Here is a 19,908-nt window from a genome sequence, read left to right on the forward strand (position 1 = left end):
CTCTATCAACATATTACCTACGATATTCTATAAACTGTTAAAAATTCTTCTTTTCTAAGGCAAGGCTAGAAAGCTGTCATTTCCCTCTGTGCATGTTTGTCTTGATCGCACAGATTTGTGTGTATTCTTTTTTCACTCTCATTCAGTTTAAACTATTTCTATATTCTTTGTGTTTTGTTTTCATTTTAAAGACTTTCTTTACTTATTTTTAGAGAGAGGAGAAGGGAGGGAGTAAGAGAGGCAGAGAGACATGCGTGTGTGGTTGCCTCTCGTGTGCCCCCAACCGGGGACCCGGTCCGTGCCCAGGGCCTGTGCCCTGCCTGGGAATCGAAGCAGCCGCCTTGTGGATTGCAGGATGACAACCCATCTGCTGAGCCACACCAGCCAGGGCTGTGATGTCCTTTTTCTCTCAGGCTTTATTTAGAAACATGTGCTTCATTTTCAAATATTTGAGTATTTTCTAGAAACTGCAGTGTCCAATGTGGCAGCCAACAGCCACTTGTGGCGCCAGGTCCCATGAAATGTGGCTGGTGTACCCGAGCAATGGAACCCTGCACTTTAAGTATAGTTTTCATTTACAGTTTAAAACAGAAGCAGTGTAAATATTCACCAAGAAATGCAGCTCATGGTTTTGGTAGAAATACATTTTACTCTAAGTGTTTAATCACGTGGTACTGCTGTGTCACGATGCACCATGTCCGGTGTTACACGCACACACATGCTCAACCTGGTCGACACCAACAGACTGATTCCTTTTGAATTAGCTTTTCCACTCTCCTTTGAGTGCCCTATGGACAGAGCATGAGTTACAGTGACACCTGTCTGCATTGTCATTGGTGATCCAATGGAGATCCTGATTATTCTTTTATTTGATTTATAATAAAATTAAATTGATTTTTAGTTTAAAAAATAAGCATGGACACATCCTTCACTCTCAAACGTGGGCTTGAGGTCTGGGAGAAGATCGGTTACACGGCCCACGGCCAACGGAGGTCGCGCTTGGCTGCGGGGCAGCAACGCCACTCGGAGCTGTCAGAGACGGCGGGAGTTTGATGAAACCCGTCCTCTCAATGGTCAAAAGCAGAGTCAACAAGACTAGTAACCGGAACTACAATTAGGTGTCCAACAAAAACATCTTAAACAGTATTTAAAAGGATCAGAGCCTGTAACTTGGACCAGGAGCAAAACGGGTTGGATAAAATTGCACCCCCCAAAAAAAAGAAAAAAGAAAAGAAAGAAAACCACTTTTAAGTGGAGAAGTGGTAAAAGAGATTATTACTTTGGTTATGGAAAGTTTGGTTGGAAAATTTTAAGAAAAGACCAAAACATTTTTCAAGTATACTGAATGTGAAAGACCTCCCATGAAGGCATCAACCAATTACCTATAAAAGCCAAGATGGTTTTAACAGTATCAAAGATTAATTGATTTAAAATTTGAAACATCGCAAGTATTTTTCTTTCTTTCTTTCGGTTTGGCTGTATGTATTGAAATGCTGAAGCGGGTCCGCAAAGAGGACCCCACTGAGCATCAGCCCCTGGCAACGCCCTGCGGAGCTTCTGCCTGCCAATGCTGCTGCTGTGCTGACTCCAGAGGACCTCGTACTTTCCTGTGACAGAGGAAGGAAAAAAAAAGCCCTGGCTCTGGCTGGGTGGCTCAGTGAGCTGGAGCATCACCCAGCACCCCAAGAGGTTTCAGTTCGGTCCCTGGTCAGGTTCCACACAGAGGCAACCGATCTCTCTCTCTCTCTCTCTTTCTCTCAAATCAATAAACATATCCTTGGATGATGATTTTTTTTTAAAAAAAAGCTCTGTATCTTTAAGCCACAGAGAGGTAATTGCTGAAAATTAAATCGCTATCGATTTCCCCTCCCTGCTGAGAATCCAAACGTTACTGTCTTTGTCAGCTGTAAAAAAATAAGAACAGCAACAGACAAACACACTCGGGGAGAGGAGGTAAAGAATGTCCTTTCAGGGCCTGAACCGAAGGACATGCACAAAGCAAACAATAGCACTCAGTAAATTAGATTTTAAAAATACATTCCATGTCAGCGGTCGAAGGAGCCCCAGCGCTCGTGGATGCAGCTGGACCGCGGGCATCTGGGGGACCGTGTGAAGGTAGCACCCGACTGACATCCTTCTCTTCCCCTCCCAAACTGATTACACCAGGGGTCTGTTTCATTTCAGATTCCTCTTCTCCCGATGTTGATGTTTTTTCACTTCCTCCCTCTGATGTTTGCCCCTCCGGACCCCCAGAAGCAGTGTTGCCGCTCACAGAGGCACTTGCGCTGAATCTGGCGGCCCTGCCTTCCCCCGGGAGTCTCCATCTTTATTCCTCCTCTTCCCTCAGGGCACGCCTCCCCTCCCCCTCTCTGCCTCCTGCTAACCCTCCCCAGATGTTTTTCTTTACAGCTACAGGGGAAGTGAGATATGAGACACTTGCACAAATAATATTGTATGTCTTAAAGAATTCCGCAATCTATAAAGAATGTTGTAAACTCAGAGGGGAAAATTCAAAGTGGTGGTGGAGGTATGTTCCAATCTTTTGAACCTATCAGATGAGAATCTGAATTGCTATTTGGCACCAGCCCCTCATGGTGGAAGCATGTGCTTCAGATGCAGGGGTGACCCTTGCTGGGACCTACTGGCAATGGGACAAAGAGGAACTTCCCCTGGCCCCTTCCCAGTGACAACGAGAACACAACAGGGCATCCCGTGGTGCCATACGTGGGGCAAGGATTCGGCGCAGCTGGATAGTCCACGTGAGAATTCACCTTCCAGCTGACCTTCCTGTGGAAACGTTTCCATCTCATCCAAGACACCGGTAGGACTCACACCTCTTTGACAACACATTAGATTCTTTACTCGCCACTCCGTAGCAAGTGCCTGGTGCACACGAGGCCGTTGCGAAACACTCCACACCCTTCCCTTTGCAGAGCTGGTGACACTGGCTCAGGAACGTGCCCACAGCACGGACAGCCCCACGTCCTGGCCGCTCTTTAGAGGGACCTCCTGAGCTGCCCCCTTGATCTCTCCTCTGCGCTCTTGGTCACATGCCACTGGCCTCTGTCCTTCGTGTCCGGGTCACACAGACCTGCCATTCAGTCCTCTCGCCAGTGTCACAGTAACAGCACATTCAGGGCTTTCTGTAGCCTTTATCTTTGTCACTGCAGATGTTGGGAGTCACAAGGAGGGTCCCCCAAATAGCCCTGTGTATCACTGCCCCAAGCTGACCATGTTCCTTTGGGAATGAGGAAGGGCTAACCCTACAGCCCAGTAGTGAGAGACACCTCATAAACTATCCCCTTCTCAGGAAGGGAAACTGGTTGGTCTCTTTCTGGGTGTGAAAACATTTTAAACTGTTATTTTATTTTTCAAAAAAAGGAAGCAGGCTCTCCTCTCCCCTTTCGGCAAGCAGTGACAGGACACGCCCTGCTTTTTGGTTTTGGTTCTTTCTCCAGGAAGAAGTTTCCTCGGGCGTGCGGCCACCAGGACCTGCTGCTAGAACATGGAGACGTGCTTTGGGAGACGTGCTCCTAGAAACAATTTGGGGAGGAGTCCCCAGGAGAGAAGGGACAGATTTCAACTGCTCTTATCCATGAATAAAGGGATCTTATTTGCAACCAGGAAATCCACAGGGTCTCAGAAACCTTGGTTATACGAAACTTCTACAGGCACCGAAGGTACGAAGCAAAGAGAATGGCGTCTCTGGTGGGCAGAGGGGTTGGGGGAAGGGAAGCCAAGCTGAAAAAACACCTAGAAGTTTTATCAAAACGGGAAATTCATCCCTGTGCTCTTAGAAGTAGTATTAGTGGTCTTTTCTAAGGTAAAAGAGTTCCAGTTCTGCACAAATATGAGAAGAAAGAAAAGCTTTATTATGGTAAAAGTGAACAAACAATTCAAGGGGGCGGGATGGGGCGTGCGGACCACCCGCCCACAGGGAGTCATCAAAGTGCGGGCTGATGGAGGTGCGGTGGCAACAGCGAGCTGCCCAAGAAAAGGAGAGACCTAGTCACTCAGGAACGAGCTCACGTGGAGGCTGGTCACGGCGCTTCTACAGACACATCAGACGATTCCGAACGACGCTCTCTTGCCTGGGGAATCTGTGTCTCTCCCCCTTTCTGCCATTTCACTTCGCTGAGCTCTCAGAGGTCTTTTTTTTGGACAGCTCTTTGTTCTTCAGTGGGCCGGTGAGAGGGAACAACGTGAGACCTTCCGGAAAACGTAATTCAACAAATTCACGTTCATCAAGAAAGAATTCTAAAAGCACCTCTGCCCATAGATTACTTAATGCAAAGAATCTGATTTCACTAACTACCAGGGTAAGGTAATTCTCAAGGTCAAGAAGGCAAAAATCAGGAGGAGAAGCCGCAGACGGAGACTACCTGCCAGTCTGGGAAGCATCTGGAGGAGAAAGGGTTCCTGGGGGTGAGCAGAGCCGCCCAGGGAGCGGCTCCCAGGGAGCATCTATACATTCTGCTATGGAGTTTGACAGGTTGGGCATGCGTCCCTCCCTGTGACATCAGTCACATGCCCACCGATTGCCAACAGCGAACTTCCCCAGCCTCCCCAGTCCTGAGAGCCTGAGGGACAGAAAGAGAGAGCTTGGACTCTGGGGCATGAGTTACGGGGAAGAGGAACCTGGAAATATGCAGGAAACAGGGACAGACTTTCATGACTTTTCTAGGAATTAGAACACGCAAGCAAGAACGAAGCCAGAAACCTTCAATACTCCTAAGATGATGTCGAGTATCTCATTCTGACTCTCAACTTTTTCCCTGGCGTTTTGCTGCCTTGAAAGACAGTGACTCTCCCTGACTGCCAGCTCCCTCTCCATCTCTGCCCTCCTCCTTTCCCGCTCCAGACGGTCCTCCAGGTTTCTGATTTTCTCCTCATACTGCTCTCTTATCTGCCTCTTCTCCCTCTCCAGCTCAGCTCTGATTTGCTTTTGTATCACTTGGACCTGTTTCTGAATCTCCTCCTCTGCCCTCCGGTACATCTCGTTGGTGTAGAACCCTCCCTCGTTCTCCCTCGCCAGGCGCTGGACCAGGTCCAGCAGCTGAGCCCTCTGGGCCTCCTGCTCGGCCCCTGTCGCCTTGTTGTTGAACGCACAGTGACGACCCCTGAACTGCTGCATCAGGTCTTGAATGAATTCTGGAGCCCCGTCTAAGAAATCACAGAACTCCTCGCTGCCCAGGTCATCCTTCCGCGTGAAGAGGAGAATCATGTGTCTCCTCGCTGTGGGACCAAACATCCTCAGCACCTTCTCTGCAGCCTGTTGCTCTTCCTTTGTGTACCGGGCCACCGGGACCACCAGGAGCAGAGCGTGAGGCCCGGGGGACGTCAGGAGGATGCAGCGAGCGATCTCCTTTTGCGTGTCAGCATCCGGCACCTCGGTGTCGAAAAGGCCTGGCGTGTCCACGACCACGATTTCTCTCCCGTTCCACGTGCTGCTCCCTTTCTCACAGACCTTGGTGACGGATTTTGCAGTGATGCTGGAACAAAACACGTTCTTCCCGAGGATGCTGTTCCCTGTGGCACTTTTTCCGGCTCCAGTCTTACCCACTAAGACTAGTCTCAGTTGTGACTCTCCGAGGTCCTGGTTTCCAGGCCCTGGGACATCAGGAAACAAAAGCCACAGGGTCAGGACTGACCTCCAGCATGTCCCCGCCGGCTCACACCTACCAGTGTCATCTGTGCTGCCTGCCAGGGTCCTGTCCCGTGAGTGACCTCTACACCCACAGGGGCACGGAGGTGCTCCTGCTGTAGGACATGGGGCCCCCAACATGTCGCCTGAGTCCCTTGGGCTGCTCACTGTGACCTTTGGCAGCTAAGGTCATGACTGCTGTTTCTAGGCCTCTACGTGGTGGAGTGGTTTGCCAAACCAGCCAGAGCTCAAATGATCCAGTCGCTTTCGATACATCGGAAAGTGAAGGGGGTTATGTGGGAAATGCAGGGAGCCACTCAGGGGAATTTGGCGGTTATCGTGCGGCCACCTGGAGCAGGGACACTAGGGACCTGAATAAAAATTACTCTCACGTTCCTCCTTCCCGACCACCTCTGGGGCCCAAAGGGGGCAGAGAAACACCCAGAGAGGCCACCGCGGGACCCCCGGGTGTGTGCTCAGTTTAGGAAGTAGGAGACCAGACACGTCGTCCAGCCTGGGTCAGTCAGGACACCGTGACGTCTCCTCCTCTTAGCGGTGATGCTACGTCAGGAGGGGACAGGGTGGAGGGTCGAGGGAAAAGGAAGAGCCGAGTCCGTGGAGGGAAGAGGAGCAATGGGGTTGGAGACATTGGATCTTGCTCAGATGGGGGCTCGCAGACAGGACACGGGAACCCCCCGCCCGCCGCCCACCAGCCGGGCCTGGGGAGCCGAGCCCCTCTCACCGTGGCGGGTCCTGGGTTCGCTGACACGCGTGCTGGGCACTGGAGCTGCCATTGGCGCGTGAGCTCCTGTGGGCGAGAAGCAGAGCTCCCGTGAGGGGACGGGAGAGTGACCGGCACCCGACCCTGGCGCGGCCGCAGCGTCTTCCTCCCACAGACCCGCTGCTGCCGGATGCCCCGCCCTCGTCCCGGCTCTTGAGCTCCGCCCCCTCGTCAGTCTCCTCTCCGCGTTTGCGCTTCCTCTGCACAAACACACAGGCTGCACGTGCTGCCTCAGCTCCGCTTCCCGGCGCCCTTCCCCACCCCCTCGTCCCTCGTCGCTCTGCCCGCCATCTGGACGTTCCCCGAGGCCCAGACCCTCCGCAGAGCTCTGACCCGCGGAGTCCCACTCAGCCTCCCCACTGGGCCAGTTCATGGGCGCCTCGCAGAGAACCGGCCACAGGAAACCCTCGACCTCCCTGTGCCCAGCCCGTCCTGCCTCCAGGTGACGGGACGATCTGCCCGCGTTCAGCGGACGGCCTCAGCCCCGGCCTCAGCCCGCGCTCCCGCGGGGCCACGGAGCCACGGCGCCGCCTGCGCGCGGCTCCCTCACTTTTGCTCCTCAGTCCCAGGGGCTCTACCTCCAAGTCAGGCAAACGCGTCCCTTCTCCCGCCTGCGGATGCATCCAGGCCCCTGGGGTTGGTTCCCTGTCAAGGACCCTAACCGATCCTCCCGTCCTCCGTCCCTCTTCACGTCTACAATCCGAGACTTTTTAAACTAAACCTTGATTGGTTTTCTCCAGCGCCCCCAACGCCCCCAGCACCGCCCCGCCCGACAGTGCAGCTGTGCTGAGGTCCCCCCGTGTTGGCCCTCACGGCGCCCCAGACAGTCTCACATATATTCCTACGCTCTGTACGTGCTGCAAGGGTCATTTCTTTGTACAAATACCCTCTGAGCAGCACTCCTGTAACAGGTGGGAGTTTGTACCGCTCAGCCTGCTGAACAGCTTAGAGCCCGAATCAATCAGCAGACACAGGAAACTGAAAGCAACAAGAAATCTGTCGAAAATCAGTCAGCAGAGAGAGGAAACCGAAAGCAATGAAAAATCTCCGCTGAGAGCACGTTGGCCAGGGGGCTTAGCACCGACCCAGGGCAGGGGTCCCCACTGCTCCCAACCCCACACTTTCCTGCCCCTCCCCCCAACACACGCACAATCACCCTCATACCTTTAGCTGGAAAGCCTGTGTCCTGTTCGGGTCTCTGGTTTGAAGGCTCAGTTAGGACTTGAGGAAGAGGAGGAGAGAGGAAGGGAGGGGAGGAGCTGTGCACGCTGGCTGGCGTAAGAGGCCTCTGCCCAGGAAGGCACGCGTTAAAACTGACCGAGAGCCCTGGCCGGGGCTGCTCAGTTGGTCAGAATGCTGTGCCGTACACCAAATGATTGCAGGTTCAGTTCCTGAGGAGGGCACATACCTAGACTGCGGCTTCCGTCCCTGGTTGGGGCCCACACACCAAGCCACCAATCGATGTTTCTCTCACGTGGATGTCGACCTACATCTTGTTCTCTCTCTCCCTCCCTCCCTCTCTCTCTCAAAAATCGATAGAAATATCGCCTTGGGTGATGAAATAAATAGATAGGTAGATAAATAAATAAATGGAACGAGAGACCAAAAGCTTCCCAAGCAAGGAAAGATCAAGGAGTTCATCGCCGCCTAACATGAGTTACAAGAAATATTACAGGGACTTATTTAAGAAGAGGAAATAATCGTAAGGAAGTAACACATATAAATACTAACGTGGCAATAAACAGCTACTCATCAATAATCCATTTCAATGTGAATGGACTAAATGCGCCGATCTTAAGACCTAAGGTTGCTGAATGGATAAGAAAACAGGACCCATATACATGCTGTCTATAAGAGATCCCCTTCAGGACAATCAAGATGGCAGAGGAGTGAATGGGAGTCACACTGACCTCCTCCCAGAACCAATCCGGAATTACAACTAAACTGTGGAGAAGTCACCTGGAACAAACAACGGAACAATAGCAAAAGAGGAGCCTTGTAACCTTGGACAGACAGAAGAATGAGCTTTACCACAACCTAAGCGGTAAGGAGTGTGGCAGAGACTCGAGAAGGCAGGTGGGTCGCCTACAGGTGGCAGCGCCAGAAGGTAATTGAAACAGCCCGTCGGATTCCCCTGACAGGGCTGGGGTCTAAACCGTAAGCAGGGATCTCCAGCCTCCAGCGCCAGAGCCCCCAAATTACATGGATAACAGCCAGCTGTGAAAAGCGGCGGGGTTGCCCTCTGCCAGAGACAGGTGGCTGGACACAAAGAGCCGTTGAAACGGCCAACATATACATTTTTATTTGCAGCCACTTACCCTGGTCTCCTGCAAAGGCAAGGGCAGAATAGGCTCGAGAGGCCTGAGGAGAGACTGGAGAAGGAGGCTTTGGGGAGAAAACTGAGAGAGTCGCTGGTGGGATCCTGGCGCTGACTCATCCCTCACACGGCAGCAGCCATCTTGCTCAGGCAGGCCACTCCCCCGAGTGGCCGCACCATGAGAGGACACAATCGCCCTGCCCCCAGGAGCATTCCGTCCCGCCCCGTGGTGTCTAAGCCAGCCTGCTGAGTGCAGAGACTGACTACATTAACAGCTGAAGGAGACGGCCACACACAGTGGATTCCCGGAAGTCTCAAACAGACTGCCGACGGTCAGACAGGGTCAACATCTGACACCATCAGAGGCAGATCCAGAAAGAAAAAGACACAGCAGTCTCCTACCATTGAAGTTCACAGCACAAAGTCAGGAAATCAAGACAGAGCAATTTAAGAAACAGAAGCCAAAAAGAAGAGTCTCACAAATAATGAGAAGACAAAGAAACACTCCCCCAGTTGAAGGGAAAGGAGGAATCCCCAGAAAGAGAACTCAGTGAAATAGGGCAAGGAAACTCTCAGACATTGAGTTCAAAGCAATGGTTCTAAGGAAGCTCAATGAGCTCAGTGAGCTCAGAGAGAATTACAAAAAGCTACAGGGAAACGATAAGGAACTTACTGCAAACTATTTCAGCATGAGAAAGGACATAGAAAGTATCGATAAGAAACAAGAGGAAATGAAGAATACACTTTCCGAATTGAAGAACACAGTAGAAGGAATCAAGAGCAGGCTAGATGAAGCAGAGGAACAAATCAGTGAGCTGGAGAATAAGGTACACAGAAGGTCCCAGAAAGAGCAGAAAAATGAAAAAATACTAAAAAAGAATGAAGAGACTTTTAGGGCAATGCAGGACAACCTGAAATGCAATAAGACCCGTATAATAGGGACACCAGAAGGAGAAGAGGAGAAAGGGATAGAGAACCTGTTTGAAAACGTAACGACGGGAAACTGCCCTAATGTGAGGAGAGAAAAAGTCACACAAGTCCAGGAAGCACAGAGGGTCCCTTTCAAGAGGAGCCCGATGAAGCCCACTCCAAGACACATCATACACATCATCGTTACAATGGCAAATATCAAAGACACACAGAGAATCCGAAAGGCAGCAAGGGAGAAAGAGGTAGTAACATATTAGGGAGCCCTAATGCAGCTAGGAGCTGACTTCTCAACAGAAACTCTACAAACCAGAAGGGAATGCCAACAAATATTCCAAGTCATGAAAAGCAAAGGCCCGCAGCCAAGACTGCTCTGCCCAGCAAGGCTCTCAATCAAAATGGAAGGTGAAATAAGAATTTTCCCAGACAAAAGGAGGCCAAAAAAATACACCTCCACGAAGCCAGCATAGCAAGAGACGTTAAAGGGACCGCTTGGAGAAGATGAAGAAAAAGAGTCTATGAATACCCAGTTCCTTTCACAGTCACCAATACTTGATATTACCGATATTTGTAACACTTATTAATCTGATTGTGACAAAGATGTGTTATTTTAGTTGTTCCATTATTAGTTTTTGAAACTAAACCCGTTTCTGTATATTTCTTGCCTATTTCTATTGTTTTAAAAAGGCTTTAAATGGCTTTTTGGCATTCTTTATCCATGTTTTGATTAAATGTTTGTAGAATTGTTTTCCCTAAAAAGAAAACTATTAACCTTTTGTAGATGTGTTGCAAATACTTTCCTATTCCATTACTGGTCCTTTAACTTTTTTAATATGTATAGTACAGTATAGTCTTAAATGTTTAATATAGTCGTAATGTCAATATTTTACTGTATAGCTTCTGGGGTTGGCTATGTTACTCCAGGGTAAGAAAAATATTATTTTGCATTTTCTCCAAAAACTCGTTAGATTTTATGTATTGATTTTGAACTCACCTGAATATTTTCTGTACAATGTGTGAAACAGGGCTCTATATTTGTTGATTTTAAGTAATAGTGGCCCATGCACCTTATTTGTTGAATAAGCCTTATTTTCCCCATGGATTTGAAATGTCAATTTAATCATATATCCCATAGTTAGACAAATATGTACGTTTCTTTCTAGGATGCTCATTTTATTTTATTGATCTACTTGATTATTTCTGTGCTGGTGTCATGTTGTTTTAATTGCTGAGACTGTATAATGGATTTAAATTTTTTCCTATTTTATAATAGATTTTGACGTTTAAAATATAAATACATAAAATCAATCTGCATTTAAAAAAGGAAAGAAAGAAGGAACTCCTACCTTCGCAACAACATGGATGGAACTGGAGGGTAGTATGTTAAGTGAAATAAACCAGTCAGTGAAAGACGAATACCGTATGATTTCGCCTATACATAGAATCTATTCAATACAGTAAACTAACAAACAAAAGAAACCACAGGCACGGAAACGTGGAGCAGACGGAAAGTGACCAGAGGGGATGGGGAAGGAGGACAGTGGTGGAAAGGAGGGGAAGGGACTGGACCAAGAACACGTATGAATGAGCCACGGACACGGACAACAGAGTGGGAACTGACTGCTGAACAGGGGGCGGGGTGGGATGGGGGGCGGGGGCAAAAGCGAAGAAACGCAGACAACTGTTACAGAATAAGCAAGTATTGAAAATTAAAGAAAAAGAGATGCCCTTCAGAATGAAAGACACAAAGACACTGAAAGTGGAGGGATGAAAAACTATTTAATGCAAATGAAAAAATGCAAAAGAGGCCATCGACAAAGTGAAAAGACAACCGTCTGAATGGGAGAACATACTTACAATCACAGAGCTGATTAAGAGGCTAATATCCAAAGTCTGTAAAGAACTCATACAACTGATTGCAAAAAACAAACAATTCGATTTCAAAACATAGGCAGAAGTTCTGAATAGACATTTTTCCAGTAAAAAGACGTAGAGATGGCCAAGAAGCATTTGAAATGATGTTCAACATCACAATCATTAGGCAACTGCAAATCAAAACCTCAGGGAGGTATCACCTCACACCTGTTAGAATGGCTGTTATCAACCCGACAAAAATGAGGAGTGTTGGCGAGGATGTGGAGCAAAGGGAACCCTTAGGTAAACACTGTTCGTGGGGATGTAAACTAGTGCAGCCGCTGAGGAAAACGGTATGGAGGGCCCTCAAAAACGAAAACTAGCTCGCCAGCGGGCGTGGCTCAGTTGGAGGGAGCGACCGCCTTTGGCGGAAGGGTTGCGGGCGCGGCCCCTGGTCCGAGCGCTTGCCGGTCTTGGCCGATCGGCGCTTCCCTCCGGCATCGTTGTTTTTCTCCTTCTTCTCTCTCTGAAAGCAATGAAAACAAGTGCCCGGGGGGCGGGGGTCAAAGACAATTCAAGACAGAATATCATATGACCCACCAATTTCACTACTGGATGTTTAGCTGCGGGAAACAGAAACACTTTCCAGCATTATTTACAACCACCAAGACTCGGAAAGGACCGAAGTGTTCAGATATGGACGAATGGATAAAGAAACTGTGATGTGTATGGAATAGCGTCCAGCCATAGAGCACCCCAAATCTTGGCATTTGAACAACACGGATCATCTGAAGGGCATTTGCTAAGTGAAATTCAGTCCGATAGAGAAACACAAATATTGTATGATCTCTCTTATATGTGGAATCCAAAACAAATACACAAACGAAAGAAACTAAGCTTACGGATCCAGAGAGCGGACTGGTGGTCCCCAGAGGTGAGGGGTGAGGAAAGCAGTTGAGGGGGGTCAAAAGGTAAATATTAAAATAAAATAAAAAGAAATACTTCCACATTGCAACATGTGCGCAGGTATGCAAGGTAATGGGAAATACTCAAACTCGTTAGAAAAATGTTTACAAAATTGATTATTAAATCTACTGAAGAAAGCACTGAATTTTATTTTCTGCAAATTGAAATTTAATAAAGCTCGGAAATTGCAGGTATGGAGGTAAAACTGGATGCAACCAGTAGATTCGGTCGTGGGAGGCCGAGTGTGAATGAGGCCACAGGCTGTCACGCGGGCTTGTGTCCGTGCCCTGTTACAACACGGATCTGTGCCTTTTCCTCTCTAGAGACGGAATCCATTTTGGCACAATTTTTTATACTTCTCACCCAAGGAGAGCTAATTGATTTTAGAAAGAGAGGCGGGGGTGGGGGTGGGGGAGAGAGAGAGACGTCAGTGTGAGAGAGAAACATCGGTGAGCCCCCTCCCGCGGGCTGCGGGAGCAGACGCAGACCTGCAGCCGTCTGCCGTGCGCGGTGCCCTCCAACCGACTAGCTACCCGGCCAGCGTTCTTCGTTGGTTTGTCTGTCTGTCTGTCTGTTTGTTTGACTTTATTGATTGAGAGAGGGAGGGAGAGTGACGGAGACAAAGACAGAGAAACATCAATTTGCCCTTCCGCTGACTTAGGCCTCTTGCGTGCTTCCTGACCACAGGTGGAAACCACAACCCGGTGTGCAGTGAAGATGCTCCCACCAGCGGAGCTACAGCCGGGCTATTTCTGCACCTCTTCAAGCTCAAAGCCTCAAAGGGTTTGAAATTTCCTTGTCAACAATTTTTAATCTCATAAACATTTCCTGTTTTTTCATTTTGACACCTTTCCAACCCACTTCCTACCTCTCATGCAGGTGAATAGCGCGTCTGCCCCACTTTGTTGGCCATGACGCGGGACAAGCCCACTCAGCTCTCTCACCCCATCGCGCCCCAGTCCCAGGAAGCCCGGGGTCGGCCGTGCTGTCGGCCCACTTCTCAGGACCTTCCCAGACTTGGCGGTGGGAGCCTCGGTGACCAGAGGTCTCGACCAGTCCTGGAAGGCAGGCAGGGATGAGGATGAACCGGGGAGCCCTCCGGTCACCCCACCCCCGGGAGGCTAAGCCTGAGTGGCCGCCAGCGCTGACCCGAGCACCTGGGTGGGGTCGGCTCCGGAAACGTCGCTGCGGCCGTGGGGGCCTGGGCTGACCGTAGGTGATTGCCCCCTTATACCTGTTAGAATAGTTGTTGTGAGCAGGACAAGTGATAAGAATTTGGTGGTTGTGGAGAAAAAGGAACCCTCATTCACTGCTGGTGGGAATGGAAACTGGTACAGCCACTATGGAAATGGTATCGAGCGACCTCCAAAATTCAGAATAGAGTTACCATGTGACGTAGCATTTCCTCTTCTGGGGATCTACCCAAAAAATAGGAAATCATTTATTTGTAAAGATGGATGTATGCACCGGAACGTTCATTGCAGGTCTGCTCACGGCAGCCAAGACACGGAAGCAACCCAGGTCCCCTCTGACGTCTGCCTGGAGGAGGACGACGCGGTGCGTGTGCGCCACGGGACGCACGCAGCCATAGGAAGGGTGAGACACTGCCGATGGCGGCAGCTCTTGAGGGCATCGCGCCAGGGGAAGTAAGGCAGATGCGGAAGAACAAAACCCATATGATTTCCTTCCAATGTGGGGTGTAAAACAGAAAGCAACCCGTGAACAAAGAAGAAAAGCAAACAAAAACACCTAGACACACACCACATGCGCTGGCGACCCGAGGACAAGAGGGGTCAAATATATCGTAATGGAAGGAGACTTGACTTTGGGTGGTGAACGTAATTCGACACACAGATGATGGGTTATAGAATTGTACCTATATAATTTTAATCAGGAATGTCACCCCAGTGAATCTAATGAAATAAGAAAGAAATGTAAAAGAAATAAAATTACTACTTTGGAAGAAATACGTGTACTCATGTATTAGCAAAAAGGATGAAATTAATCCGCAAAATATGCCTTAATCAGTAAGGAAATGATAAAAATAAGAGCAAGCTATGAACTGGGAGAAAATATTTGTAAATCGCACATCTCGTAAAGAACTTGTACATATATTTGATAAAGAGCTGACAAAGAACAGACTGCGACTTCAGTTCAGATGGCGACGTAGGCAGACGTGGCTCACCTCTTTGCAAAACCACCACAAAATCACAACTAAAATTGAGAGCAAACGTCACTCACAACTGTGAGAGATGGACAGAGCGGAGGTCCGACAATTATGGAATTAAAGCAGCCGCGTCCAACCAGGCTCGTAGGAGGGCTGTTCCTCACCCAAGTGTGGTGGATGAAAATTCGGGAGGGTTCTCTTGGGAGCAAGGATCAGGTCCCCGTCAGGCCTCCCAGCCCAGGGTCCCGGTGCCAGGAAGATAAGTCCCCACAACTTCTGGCTGCAAAAACCAGCAGGGACGGAGTCGGTGGAAGAAACTTCTGGAGCCCTGAGCGGTTTCTCTTAAGGAACCCACAGATGGATTTACTGGCTCACTCTTACTCCCCCTGAGCTCCAGCACCGGGGTGGCAGCTTGAGGGGCATGCAGGGAGGGACGGAAGTGTCTGGCATCAAGGTGAGCAGAGGCCGAAGCTCCTTTTCTGAAACCTCGTGCCAAGAAGCTGTGGGCTGACGCCGTGTCTAAAACTCTGTCAACGTGGCTGACACTGTGTGACCCACCCTGGAGATCCCCAGAGGCTCCACCCCACCCAACTTAGGAGCCCACCCAGGCTGCTTTTCCGTAGGAATGGCTGGTCTTGGCTCCTGCTTTCGAACTTCCTAAAGCCTCCCAAAGAAGCAACAGCTGGCCTCAGTGAGTCCCAGGCCTGGCACTAGCGGCAGCCAGCCTAGATTCACAGCTTGGCTGTGCCTGGGAATCTCCACGCCCAGCACAAGTAGCAGCACCTCAGGCTGCTTTACAGCTCAGGCAGGGTGGCCCCAGAAAGAACTCAGGTGGGGGCTGACCTTGGTCTGGACCACGCAGGAAACCCCAGGGTCATCACACGCAGTGGACAGCTACGCACCATGTTGGAGCACCGCCGCCCTGCCCCCGCACAGCTGGTCCTCCGCAGAGGGCGGAGGTGCTGGTCAGTGGTCACAGCCAGTCCTTGCAGCTGACTGGCCTCGGTGATACCTCCCATTGATCTGCCAACAGCAACCAAGGCTCAACCACAAGAGGAGGGTGTCCTCAGCCCACAGGGAGGGCACAGTTAAGTACCCAGCTTGGGGGATAGGGGAGGGTGTGCCACTGGACGCACCAGGACACCTACTACATTAGGGCACACTCTCTACCTAATACATAGAAACAAACACAGGGAGGCTGCCAAAAGGAGAAGACAAAGAAACATGGCTCAAATGAGAGAACAAGTCAGAACTCCAGAAAAAGAACTAAAGGAAATGGAGAAAGCAATCTATTAGAGGCAGAGTTCAAAACGCTGGTTATAAGAATGCTCAAGGAACTTAGTGAGGACCTCAGCAGCATAAAAAAGACCCCGTCAGAAACGAAGGATACACTAATTGACATAACGAACAAATACAGAGAATTGCACTCTGCGACTTCTGGCTGAGATGGAGGCATAGGTAGACACACTTTGCCTCTTTGCACAACCGAAAGAAGGACAACAACAAATTTAAAAACAACAAATAACCTTGCACCACCAACGATGTAGAGAAGAAGCGTTCATCCAGACACGTAGGAGGGGCAGAGGCGGGCGGCCGACGCGGAGAGGATGTGCGGCAAGGCAGCGGCTGGAGGACCGGACGGTCCCACCTTGCGTGCAGATAAACCGGAGGAACAGCTGGGGACTGAGACAGACTGAGCAACCAGGGTTCCAGTGCTGGGAAAGAAAGCCCCAAAACCTCAGGAGGTAAAAACCTGTGGGGGTTGCGGCCGCGGGAGAAACTCCCAGCCTCACAGGAGAGTCTGTGGGAGAGATCCACAGGCCCCTAGAACATACACAAACCCACCCACCCGGGGAGCAGCACCAGAAAGGCCCAATTTGCTCGTGGGTAGTGGGGGAAGTGACTGAGAGCCAAGCAAGCTGCATTGTTCCCTCTCGGACCTCTCCCCCACATACAGTGTCACAACTCGGCCGCCTGGCTTGCCCTGCCCTGGCAGATACCTGAAGCTCCACCCCTTCCAATGAAAGGGGTGCGCCGAGACAAAGAAATATGGCCCGAGTGAAAGAACAGATCAAAGCTCCAAAAATAGAACTAAGCCATGACCGGATAGCCAACCCATCAGATGCACAGATCAAAACACTGGTAATCTGGATGCTCACTGAATTGTTGAGTATGGTCGCAAAATGGAGGAAAAAGCGAAGGCTGTGCAAAGTGAAATAAAGAAAAATGTACAGGGCACCAACAGTGAAAGGAAGGAAACCGGGACTCAGAGCAACAATTTGGAGCAGAAGGAATAAACAAACATTCGACCGGAAGAAATGAAGAAACAAGAATTCGAAAAATGAGGGGAGGCTTAGGACCTCTGGGACAATTTTAAACGTCCCAGCATCTGAATAATAGGGGTGCCGGAAGGAGAAGAGGAAGAACAAGAAGTTGAAAACTTATTTGAAAAAATAATGAAGGAGAACTTCCTCCATCTGGCCAAGGAAATAGACTTCCAGGAGATCCAGGAAGCTCAGAGAGTCCCAAAGAAGTAGGACCCAAGGAAGCACACACCAAGGCACATCATAATTAAGTTCCCCAAGATTAACGATAAGGAGAGAATCTTAAAAGCATCGAGAGCAAAGGAGACGGTTACCTACAAAGGAATTCCTATAAGATGTGTACTGATTTCTCACAAGAAACCTTGCAGGCAAGAAGGGGCTCATAAGAAGTTTCAGAGTCATGAAAAGCAAGGACCTACAACCAAGATTACTCTATCTAGCAAAGCTACCATTTAGGATGGAAGGGCAGATAAAGTGCTTCCCAGACAAGGGCAAGTTAAAGGAGTTCCTCATGACCAAGTCCTTATTAAATGAAATGTGTAAGGGACTTATCTGAGAAAAAGAAGATCAAAAACTATGAAGAGTAAAACACAGCGGAGGGGAAGGGGTAAGAACGGGGGGAAAAGGTGCAGGGAATAAGCAGCATACATAGTAGGTACAAAATAGGCAGGGGAAGTTCAAAAGAGTATAGGAAATGAAGAAGCCAAAGAACTTATACGTATAAGCCATGGACACGAACGGAGGGGGAGGATGCGGGGGAAAGGGGGCGGTGGTGGAGGGTGGAGGGGACTAAAGGGGAGAAAAAAATGGGACAACTGTAATTGTATAATCAATAAAATATATATATTTTTAAAAAGAACAATTACAGGGAAATAACAATAGAGTAGATGAAGTCTAGAATCAAATCAATGGTTTGGAACATAGGAACCAGACAACCAATCAGAACAAGAAGAAGAAAAAAGAACCCAAAGCAATGAGGATAGTCTAAGAAGTCTCTGGGACAGCTCAAAAGGCCCACTATTTGCATCATCAGGGTGCCAGAAGGAGAAGAGAAAGAACAAGAAACGGGAACTCTATTTGAAAAAATAATGAAAGAAAACTTCCCTAATTGGACGAAGGAAATAGACAAGCAAGTCCAGGAAGCACAGAGAGTCCCAAACAAGAGGGATGCAAAGAGGCCTACTCCAAGACTCATAATTAAAATGCCAAAAGATAAGATAAAGAGAGAATCTTGAAAGCAGTAAGAGAAGTTATTTACCTACAGGGGAGGTCCCATACAACTGTCAGCTGATTCCTCACAAGGAACTTTGCACACTAGAACAGATGGGCAATATTCAAAGTCATGAAATGCAGAGACCCGCAGCCAAGATTGCCCTTCCCAGCAAAGATGTCATTGGAACGCAAGGGCCAATAAAGAGCTTCCCAGACAAGAAAAAACTAAAGGAGTTCATCATCACCGAGCCAATATTATATGTAATGTTAAAGGGACTTATTTAAGAAGAAGGAGAGGATCAAAACTATGAACCATGAAATGGCAAAAATATATAGATCTATCAAAAAGTGAATCTAAAAAGCAAACTAAGCAAACAAGAAAAACAGACACAGAATCATGGATGCAGAGAGCGTTCTGATGGTTGCCAATGGGATGCGGGGGGGAGAACGGGTGAGGAGGCGAGGGGACGCAGTAGTACAGATAGGAGATTCCAGAACAGCCATGGGGATGTGGAGAGCAGCACAGGAGTCGGAGCAGCAAGGAACTTCCCGGCGGACCCGCAGACGGGAACCGCGGTGAGGGGATTGCGTGAGGGAGTCGGGGTGCTGGGTGGCGGGGGGCAAAGGGGGAAAAACGGAACAGCTCTAATAGCATAATCAATAAAACAAATTGTTTTTTAAAAGAACAGAATGTATACAGAACTCTTACCTAGCATTAATAGAAGACAAATAACCCAATTTAAAACAGAAAAAAGGGAGGAATCAGCATCTTTGACATATAACACACAGACAGTGATGAGAGCATAGAGCAGCCTGGCTTTTGCAGGCGTCTCACCAGGGATGCCGTGACCACGACCGGACCCCGAGCCGGGCCCTCCTGCCCTGCGTCTTCCCTGCCCACCCTCCCGTCCCCCGCCCCTCCCCACCGCAGCCCCTTCTGTGCGGTGCGCAGATGTGCCCGGCACGTCCCCGGCCATGAACACCTGCGGGGCTGCGACCCAGACCGGAGCTGAGGTCTCAGACCCGGAGCAGGAGATGGGGACGATTCTCTGCAACATGGCCATTTGTTGATGCCAAATCCCAATTAAGGAAGAATTTCAGAAAACCACGATGCTTTCTAACAGGAAGAAAGAACTTGAGAGCCGTCGCGGTAGGCGCTCCGCTTTTCATCCTTGTTTATAAACGGAGATGAGACTGCCCCTTTAAAAGCACAGGTTGTTCGGAAAACGGCCGGGAGTGATGTGACACAGGTCCTCACGTGGAGCCGGGGAGACCCCAGGACGCAGCCGACCACAGCGGGTGGGGAGGTGGCAGTTCAGTGAGGAAGGGAGTTCCTTACACAGCTGGTCGTGGGTGGCCCCCAAGACAGATGTTTTGTGCACCTGCCAGATCTGAAAAGTGCATATAGACCCCTCAGCGGGGCTGAGTCGGCCGCACCATCCCGCTGGTCTCAACAGCACGTGATTACCTCAAGGCCGTGTCCCCGAGACAGCTCCTTGGAAGGGACAGGGAGAGATAAATGATTGGGGACAGGGGCAGGGGCGGTGGCCTTGGTCCGGTTTTCAGGTCAACTGGAGGTGACGCCTGCCCCATGCCCTCCCCAGAGTAACAGACACAGTGGGATCGGGGGTCCCGTGTCTGAGACAAAGGAACACAGGCCTTGGTGGCAGGAAAAGGTCTACTTGCACGTGTGACAAGTAGAGGACACAGAGGAGT

General features: G+C 49.6%; 1 protein-coding gene across 1 annotated transcript; it reads right to left on the reverse strand.

Annotated features, from left to right (window-relative positions):
- Positions 1 to 3,868: 3,868 nt before the first annotated feature.
- Positions 3,869 to 7,641, reverse strand: LOC129086764 (GTPase IMAP family member 4-like). Its single transcript, XM_054593458.1, has 3 exons — positions 7,590 to 7,641; positions 6,387 to 6,452; positions 3,869 to 5,610 (listed from the first exon to the last, which is right to left on the reverse strand). The coding sequence occupies exons 2-3, from the start codon at positions 6,436 to 6,438 to the stop codon at positions 4,688 to 4,690; spliced, it is 975 nt and encodes a 324-aa protein (XP_054449433.1). The 5' UTR covers positions 6,439 to 6,452; positions 7,590 to 7,641; the 3' UTR covers positions 3,869 to 4,687.
- Between the last annotated feature and the right edge of the window lie 12,267 nt (positions 7,642 to 19,908).

Source organism: Pteronotus mesoamericanus, unplaced genomic scaffold, assembly GCF_021234165.1.
Source record: "Pteronotus mesoamericanus isolate MK-2021 breed Mesoamerican mustached bat unplaced genomic scaffold, CSHL_Meso_final scaffold_409, whole genome shotgun sequence".
Lineage (NCBI taxonomy): Eukaryota > Metazoa > Chordata > Mammalia > Chiroptera > Mormoopidae > Pteronotus > Pteronotus mesoamericanus.